This window comes from Temnothorax curvispinosus, unplaced genomic scaffold (genome assembly GCF_003070985.1).
Source record: "Temnothorax curvispinosus isolate PA1 unplaced genomic scaffold, ASM307098v1 QBEX01009732.1, whole genome shotgun sequence".
Lineage (NCBI taxonomy): Eukaryota > Metazoa > Arthropoda > Insecta > Hymenoptera > Formicidae > Temnothorax > Temnothorax curvispinosus.
The window spans coordinates 1-9,146 of record NW_020219512.1 but is presented as its reverse complement, the minus strand read 5'-3'; the positions used below and the strand labels follow the sequence as shown (position 1 = coordinate 9,146).

Sequence of the window (9,146 nt, the reverse complement as noted above, 5' to 3'; positions counted from 1 at the left end):
GTACGTGCGGCGTGTCGGCGACCGGTGCGGCGCGGCGCAGCGGCGGCGTTTCCAAAAAAAGACCGTAGGTTTCGTTCTTTATACGTGTTATGCGCCACCCGCGTCTTTATTAGCCTCTCTTTCTCTCTTTGTTTCTTTTCGGAGTCGTTTCAGCAGCCTAAGGGATCAAAGGGCTAATATGATTTCTCTCTCTTTTTTCCTCTCTATGCCGCTCCTTGCAGCGAGACACGCGTACGCTTACGACGTCACGCAACGAAAGGAGGAAGAACGTTATACGAGCGAGAGCGAGCGACTAATAACTCGCGAGCGGGAAGAAGACGTGAAACGCGCCGCGCCGCGAGTAATCGCGCGGCGCGCTGAATAACATTCGGCGTATAAAATAAACGCGCGCGCCGGCCGCGTACAAAGGACCCATAGTGACGAGCGGTATAAAAAAGTCGTCGTTCGCGGGAGAGGGAGGTAGACGAGCCAGCGAGAAACAGAAACAGGAGGAGAGCGAAAGAGAGTCCGGACCTCATCACCGCACGGGGAACGAGAAGAGGACGATAATCGCGCGAGAGGGCGACGCGGGGGGCCGTGCTCCGACGTGTCCCCTGCTTCCCCCTATCTTCCTTTCAGAGGCACGGGACGTCTCCCGAACTCCTGCGGTCCCGGTTTCTCGTCCGTAACTCGAGACGTGTAATTAGGAGCACCGGACCAAGATGAATGGCCAAGTGGTGCTCGGTGAGTGGCGCAGCCTGGACGGGACGAGTGAAAGAGCGGAGAGAAAGGTGAAGGGAAGAAGAGAAGGGGGAGGGGTATCTACCGAAGGGTAGCAACCACGGGGCACCATAGCGTACTCGAGGGTTATCTCATACATTGCGCGCACCCCCTGTCTCTCCCCTCTCTCCCCCTTAACTTCGGTGGTGGCCGATATTGGGTACAGATGTATATATCTACGTAATACCGCACCACCTCCCTCTTCCGTCCCCCATCCACCCCTCTCTCTCCCCGCAATGTGCGCCGAGTCTGCGTACACTCGTCGCTTCTCGTGTAGGTGTGCGCGGCTATCGAACCGGTTCCTCCTCTTTGAGAGGAGAACCACCGTCATGGTGGAGAGTAGCAGCATCCTTTCCTCACCACTTGGATCCCGTCTCGCCGTCGAGTCCTCGTGAGAATCGAGGAAGGATCCGCGAGAAGGGCACAAATTGGCCAGCTCCGATTTAGATGAGAGAATAGGTTTCTTTTTTTTCCTCGTAATTCTTCAATTTGCGTTGCAGAAAGAAAGTTGTGACTTTTCCCCTCATTTCTATTTCTTTTTTTATCCTGTCTGAAAGGCGGTGCGATAGCCGAGATAGTTGATAGAGAATGATAACTAACGATAGGATAACAGGTTCTTAAATTCGCGGTCTAGAACATAACGTTTGAAATAATTCTAAATCTCACTCATAAGTTCGATGACAGCGATGAAAGTTTGAGGGGAGAGTAGCATACAAATGCCCAATTTGTCATTTTTGTGCGGAATGCGAGTAATATTTGCTAACATTCCGCAATACTCTACTCTTTAAAAGTCGAAGAGTAAAATATCACTCAAAACGAGTGAAATGCAAGTGTAACGAAAAGTGAAAATTGACTCTGTGCACTTCGAGTGATTCGCCACTTGTAAGAAAGTGTAAAATTGCGCTCTATAAGTTGGAGTGAAAGGGCACTCTTTTCGAGTGCAGTAGATCAGTGTCTGTAGAAGTAAATTATGTCTACAATTTTGAGTGGAAAATTTCACTCTGTTAGTCATTCATCAGTCGATCTTTAGTAAATCGTGATTCACTACAGCTTTAGAGTGAGATCGTATCACTCCGGTAGAGCAGCCGCTCTAAAAATTTGAGTGAAAAATTCACTCCTATATTATGAGTGCCCGCATTTACTCAAATTAGAGTGACAACCCTCTCTTTTGGAGTAACTATCGTAATCACTGTAATGTATTAGTAATATATTACTCTATGAGATTTAGAGAGTATATATCGCGTTAAAAACAGTCGTTATAAAGTGCCAACAAGAATAATCGACATGCAAGCAATTATGCGCAAAATAATACAATGCCTTTCACGCGAGGTACAAGCGCGACTTGAGTGAAAATAATAAGCATTTACGAAAGAATAGTTTCTCTGACGAAGGGATCAAAGAAGTCTTGCAAGACATTCCGAAATCTCTTTATGCATCACTTGAGACAATGTTAATCGTACGCTCAAAAAGCAGTCGGGTAACGACGGAAATATTTCACTCAACGAGTTACGCGATTTTATCGCGAAATAACAGCGTGCATCGAGCGTGTAACAATGCTCTCGGTGTAACGTATCGCGTTTACCGTATCGTGCCGATGCATTCGCCAGATACCCCCGCGGTTTCTTCGCGCACGAAATCATACCCTTCCGCCCCTTTGGCGATATCCGACCGGCCGGCGTAACTTCGAATCTACGGGTCCGGTCTATCTTCGAATCAATAGCGCCATAAAATCCGCGACGATTGTAGGAGAGTCGCCCGCGCGAGGGCAAAGGAATGATTCGTGAACTCTTTTTATAAACAAAAATACTTCTATACTCTTCGAAAAGACACTGGAACTCTAATCAAAACTACAGAATTTTAAAGTAGAGGTGCCAACTTCATACACCCTAATTCGTGGCCGCTCCGTAACGCGCCTCCGATTTTTCTCTCCTTTTTTTTCCTTTGCGAATTCAAATCGGTCCGGTCGGCTAGGGCGCGCGATTCGAACTCAATTAACCGTAATTACAACGTCGGACGGTCAAAGAAGGAAGAGGGAAGAGACCGCGCGGTAACCGGTCAGAGCGGGCTGGAATCGGCGAAACGATCGGCGCGGGATCGCGAGAAAGGAAAGAGGGAGAAAAAGGAGAGGAAGGAGACGTCGTTACGGAAACTTCGATCGGCTCTCTTTCCTCCGCGTGATTCATCCCGACGGGCAGACAGATCCGCGGGAAGGTCAGTGGGAAGGGAGGGAAGAGCTTTGTGGTACATTCTACGCTACTCTGTTCGGTGCGGTACTTACACACGCAGACAAGCAGGCTCAGCAGAGCCGCGATGCGCCGCATCCTCCTAGATTGCGCAGATCAGCCGGGAATAATGTGTACACAATTGCTATCGCGCGCGTGAGGGACAGAGAGAAAGAGAAACACCCCGTGGCCGCGTGGTGGAATTCACGTTGCGATCATTTTCACGCCTGATAACTTTACGATGTACTACACGCGAGACAAGATCGAACGAGAAACGACCAGCACGAAGAGACGCGCGATACTGGGGCGGACGAACCCACGCCAGCGCGAAGCGACCCCTGGATGCACTCGGTTCGCCTCGCCAGTCAGCGCGATTGCCCGTGTTGCCACCAGAGAACGCAACCTGTCGATCACCCCTAAGGGATAACTACCCCTGTAGAGTAGCCCAATTAGCAGACAAATTGAATATTTTTGAATTATTCTTTTTTATATAATTTGAGAATTATTTAGGGAAGTTTAGGAAAATTATTTAAACATTTGGGTAATAATATTTTTTTGTTATTAACAAAATTTTATTAAATGTCAAATTAGCAGATAGCGACTATGTTTAATGTGTACTATAAATAGAATCGATTAAAAGTTATTTGGGGATGTCATCTTCATTATAATTTTTATTTGGAAAAAGTCGGTTTTTGCCTTATTGTTTACTCACCGATTTGACTGAATTTATAATTATATACGTGAGCATCAGAGAGAGCATGCGCAATGACGTAAAGTGCGCGAAATTTAAAATATACTTATTATATACTATTATAATAAAAACCGATAATAGTGTCCAATTTGTAAAAAATAAGTTGTTTAAAAAATTATTTTCATGAACCTTATATTTGTTCAAATTAAATGGAATGACTTTAAAACGATATTAACAATGTAATTTTTCAATCAAAATTATTAAAACTGCTTGTAAAAAGAGAGGGGATAAAACGCGTTGTGATTGGCTGAGACCGCGTGTGACGTCATGATTCAGTAATTTCAAACTGCTGCTATACGATACTTTATGTATTTACGTATTTACCGATTGTTTTGTTGCAATGTGGCAAATAATTAACACGGAATTTGTTAAAGCACAGTCGGATAACTTACTCAAAGTAACAGTATTAATGGTTTCCAATTTTTTTGCTGAAAGTGCGATGTGTTTAATATCGCAGAAACTCGTGGTGTAAAGGTGGAAGCACATAAAATTACAGGAGCCATAGGCAGAATGCAGAAGCCATAGCGCATGCGCTGTGGTATTACTTTATCTGCCTATGGCAGAATGGCAGATATCATAGCGCATGCGCTATGGTTTCTGTATTCTGCCCATGGCTCCTGGATTTTCAATCTACATAAAAATACATAATGCATAGCCACGGGCAACGGGCATAGGCACGTAAATTCTCATTGTAGCCGGTCCTAAAGAAAAGTGATTAAGAACAAAGAACGGATTTATATTGATTAACACGTAAGTAGTTAATTTATTTAATTATCAACGTAATGAAAATACGATCTGTCAATGACCGTATATAATTATATTAGTGTGAATTGTCTCAGTTTCGTAAACATAGTGTTTTGAGGTTAATTTTATTTTGTGTGCCGAATACAGCAGCAGCAACGCGCGGCTCAGGACAGTTTGAAAAACATAGACAACGAGTCCGATGCACCTAAAATACCGATCAGATTATCAAAGATTGGTATTTGGATGACGAGGACGATGATGATGATGACGAGGGAGGTAATCTTACTATAGTGGATAGTTCGAAAGACGAAATCGAGCCTATCGAGAAGACGCAAAACCTCGTTATCAAGGAGGAGTTCCAGCCTGCGACATCCGTGTCCAACGTACCCCAGCCGGCCGCTATGTTGGACAAATTAGGTGACCTGAGCAAAATTGATATCAGTGCCGAAGTATCCAAATTGCTTTCTACTCTGAAGGCTCAGAGCTCCGCGACCAAGACGCAAGCAAACTCGAATCAAGACGCGTCGAAAGCTAAATCGGTGCAAGATCCGAAGACGGATAGCGAGACGTCGTCGAGTCCGAGGCGATCACCAGAAATTGTAATTTATTGCAAAATAAGCGGATCTTCTCATAATTTTCGGTAAGTTTTATATACAGTTTAGGTGTAAAAATTTATTATTAAAACATTCTCTTGATTTCTCGTTATCAAGGAGGAGTTCCAGCCTGCGATATCCGTGTCCAACGTACCCCAGCCGGCCGCTATTGTGAACAAATTAGGTGAACTGAGCAAAATTGATATCAGTGCCGAAGTATCCGAAGACAGTGCATCTGTCGAACTTCGTTATCTGTCCAGTTTTTAATTTTTATCGACAATAATAAGTTTTGATAATATGTTTTATTATTAATTAATATAAATAAACATTGTTATTGTCAGTCGAATTACTCTTTCACCTGTCAGTTACTTTGTATATGCATATTCGTGATTTTTACTAGTAATAATTTCCACGAATTTAAATTCTTAGGTATCAGCGCAACCGTCAAATTACATAATTAAGTTTTAATCTATCAATTAATGACAATCAAATTTTTAATAATTAATACAAAATTTCATATTTGCGCGAACATATTGTATCAATAATAATATATATATATATATATAAATTTTTATTCGTATAAATACAATTTTAACCTAGCGACTTAAATTAACGCATTTTCGTCGTTCGTTTTGTCAACTTCAATAACGTGTCAAGTTTTATTGCCTGGTGATCTTTCGAAAACGATAAGTTCGAAGCGTCTTTTATTAATTTGAATCAAGCAGTTGTAGAGCATTTGAATTCTAAAAAAGATGGTGCACAAATGCAGAATGATCCAGACACTTTATTTTGCAATCTGGTTATGGCGGAATTAGAACAATTGGATGATGATATAAAACAAGTCAAGAAACAAGAAATCATGAAAATTTTGTGAAGAAAGGAAAACCTGTGAGCGAGATGATTTTTGTGATAAAATAAATAATTTGCATTTATTCGTAGATACATATAATACTCATGTCTTAAGATTGTGCGATATTAATTTTAGTAATAACATATATGTGTACTGGTATATAATAATAATAATATTAAAGAAATTTTGTACTATTTATTTTATATTCACATAATAAATACATATTAGCATTACATTTCACAATATGATACGTGTGTAATCAATCGATCAAATGTTTACATGTAGATAAAGTCTTGATTTTGTCCTCTTGTTACATGATCATGCTGCTAATTGACCATTCCATTTGGGGTCATAAAATAATTGCAAAGAGAGTCTTTAATGTGCGTCGCAAATGCACCATTTTCGTTATTTTCAATAATTTCATCATTGTTTTCAAATTGTAAAATATTACCTTCTTTGTTTCTTAAGAAATTGTGCAAACATACAGTTGCCAAAATATATTTATTGATATTTTCAGGAATCGCAGCGATCGGTCTGTTATATATACCCCACTTTTTTGCCAAAATCCCAAATGTATTTTCTATTATACGCCGGGCTCGCGAAAGTCTATAATTAAATATGTTTTTGCGTTCCCCCAAATACCGTCCAGCATATGGCCGCATCAAATGCTTTCCAATGGGGAATGCTTCATCCCCAATAAAAAAATAAGGCACTTGTATATCGGTTCCGCTTAAGCAACTGGTTTCTTCTGGAATATCCAGCATCTCATTTGTCACATTCAAGTAGCTGTTCCCATAAATTCCCGCATCACTGTTCTTCCCTATTGACCCAATATCCACCAAAGTGAATTGATAATTGTGATCACACACAGCCAAAAGTACGATGCTGTATCGTATGTGATAATTAAAATACAGCGTACCAGAATTAGGGGGGCATTGAGCATTGACACGGTTTCCATCAATTGCCCCCAAGCAATGTGGAAAATTCCATAATGTCCAAAAACCCTCAGCAATTTGTAAATATTCTTCTCTTGAAGGAGTTCGTTGATAGATAGGACCAAGAAAGTCTTTCAAATACGTCACACGTCTCTTTAATTATTTTATGTACTGTTGATAAACCAACACGATAGGCAAAAGCAACTGCTGGAACTTTGCCTCCAATCAGAAATCTGTAACATCATTATCAATATTATAATATTAATTGCCAAACTGTTTTTACACATATGTATTGTTAGACTACGAGTAATCCGAACATATACCGCAATGTAAAAGCAACTCTTTGCTCTGGTTCAAGTGCCCGTGGACTTCGTTTAATTAAACTTGGATTAACAATGTCCATCAAGTGCTGGAATGTTGGCAGTGTCATACGTGTATACTTGTGGAACATTTGCTCATCTGTTTTCATCTCCTGAAAAAGATTGTAAAACGCTCCTTGCTGTCTTCTCCTTGTGTTAATTGGTCGTACCCAGACACGCCGACGGCGCGGCGGCGACGATGACGTTCACGGTTTCTACGACGTTGCACCAAAAGTGCTCCCATGTTGACCAGAGCAATTAACAACAAATCGTAATCATCCATTTCTGTGAAAAGACAAATGTAATTCAATCTAATGCAGTCTTCTCGAATTAAAATCACATTCAGAATTGTATGAATTAATTGCAAAAACGTTAAAGAATGGCCAAACAGCGCAAACATCAAATATCAAAATAAGTGAAAAATATTCAATGATACATACAAATAATAAAGTATTATTCGAGAAAATTAACCAAATCAAGAAAATGTTTTAATAATGAATTTTTACACCTAAACTGTATAACTTACCGAAAAGTATGAGATGCGTTTATTTTACAATAAATTACAATTTCTGGTGATCGCCTCGGACTCGACGACGTCTCGCTATCCGTCTTCGGATCTTGCGCCGATTTAGCTTTCGACGCGTCTTGATTCGAGTTTGCTTGCGTCTTGTTAGTCGCGGAGCTCTGAGCCTTCAAAGTAGAAAGCAATTTGGATACTTCGGCACACAAAATCAAATTAACCTCAAAACACTATGTTTACGAAACTGAGACAATTCACACTAATAATTATATACGGTCACTGTCAGTTCGTAATTTCATTACGTTGATACTTAAATAATGAGAATACTTACGTGTTAATCAATATAAATCCGTTCTTTGTTCTTGATCACTTTTCTAGAAGGACCGACTACAAGGAGAATGTATGTGCCTATGCCTGTGGCTATGCATTATGTATTTTTATGTAGATTGAAAATCCAGGAGCCATGGGCAGAATACAGAAACCATAGCGCATGCGCTATGATATCTGCCATTCTGCTATAGGCAGATAAAGTAATACCACAGCGCATGCGCTATGGCTTCTGCATTCTGCCTATGGCTCCTGTAATTTTATGTGCTTCCACCTTAAAAGCTAAGAAGTAAGTATATTTTTAAAAACTTGTAATAACAGGAAATAAATTATAAAATTTATAGACAGATACAAGATACAGTATGAAACGATATATCAAAGTATATTAATTTGAGTATTATATACAACACATGACATAACCTTTAATACACTCTTGTCATCTTGTCGATGTACATTTCGATAGAGCTGAAGGTGAAAACTAACGGCGATCCAGCAGTTGGATATGTTGAATTGAAACGGGAAAAAAGCTTATGCCATATCAGAGGAAAGGTTTATCCTGAGCACAGAGTAAACAATAAAGGCGTGTATGCTGTATCGATGCTCGTCAACGAGGAAACTGAGAAGGTCGAAAAATCATCTGCGGGTGAATAATTAATATCTTATTTATACATAGTTTAACTCAATGAAAATTATATGCTCGATAATCATTTTAATATTACTTGAATTACCAATGTTGGTGTCAATATGCAACGACTCGATTGTAATAGATTCTGTGGATTCACATTCCATGCTACTATCGATTACTGTTTCAGTTTGTAGGATTTCGTTTAAGGTTTCTATTTTCTGGCGCTTCAGAACTACTGGACGCGTCGGTTTAACATGAGCATATTGTCTATCAGGTTGACAGTTAAATATCCGAGGTGTGCATCTTTCTTCAGTCGATGCATTTGGATCGAGTCGTACTCTCGTATAATTTTCTATATCTTCTTGCAACTATAACGGAACGTTACGATTATGTTTTGTTAAATATATCTATTCACTGATGATATGTTGATTTTGTGGAATAATAAGCAGGGTTGTTTGGAA

At 40.2% G+C, this 9,146-nt stretch overlaps 1 protein-coding gene and 2 long non-coding RNA genes across 4 annotated transcripts in view; all 3 read right to left on the bottom strand.

The window, feature by feature from the left end:
- Positions 1–3,264, bottom strand: part of LOC112459322 (inactive tyrosine-protein kinase 7-like) — a 10,963-nt gene extending 7,699 nt beyond the window's left edge. For both annotated transcript variants that reach the window (XM_025023355.1, XM_025023356.1), the window contains exon 1: positions 3,038–3,264. In XM_025023355.1, the coding sequence (XP_024879123.1) occupies positions 3,038–3,080 (43 nt within the window). In that variant the 5' untranslated portion in view covers positions 3,081–3,264. The remainder of the gene's footprint in view (positions 1–3,037) is intronic.
- A 2,830-nt stretch (positions 3,265–6,094) lies between these two features.
- Positions 6,095–8,291, bottom strand: LOC112459323. Its single transcript, XR_003041312.1, has 5 exons — positions 8,065–8,291; positions 7,740–7,903; positions 7,178–7,498; positions 6,839–7,087; positions 6,095–6,739 (listed from the first exon to the last, which is right to left on the bottom strand). It is a non-coding gene; the product is annotated as an uncharacterized LOC112459323 (long non-coding RNA).
- Positions 8,292–8,356: 65 nt separating this feature from the next.
- Positions 8,357–9,140, bottom strand: LOC112459324. The gene is made up of 2 exons (XR_003041313.1): positions 8,789–9,140; positions 8,357–8,697 (listed from the first exon to the last, which is right to left on the bottom strand). It is a non-coding gene; the product is annotated as an uncharacterized LOC112459324 (long non-coding RNA).
- Between the last annotated feature and the right edge of the window lie 6 nt (positions 9,141–9,146).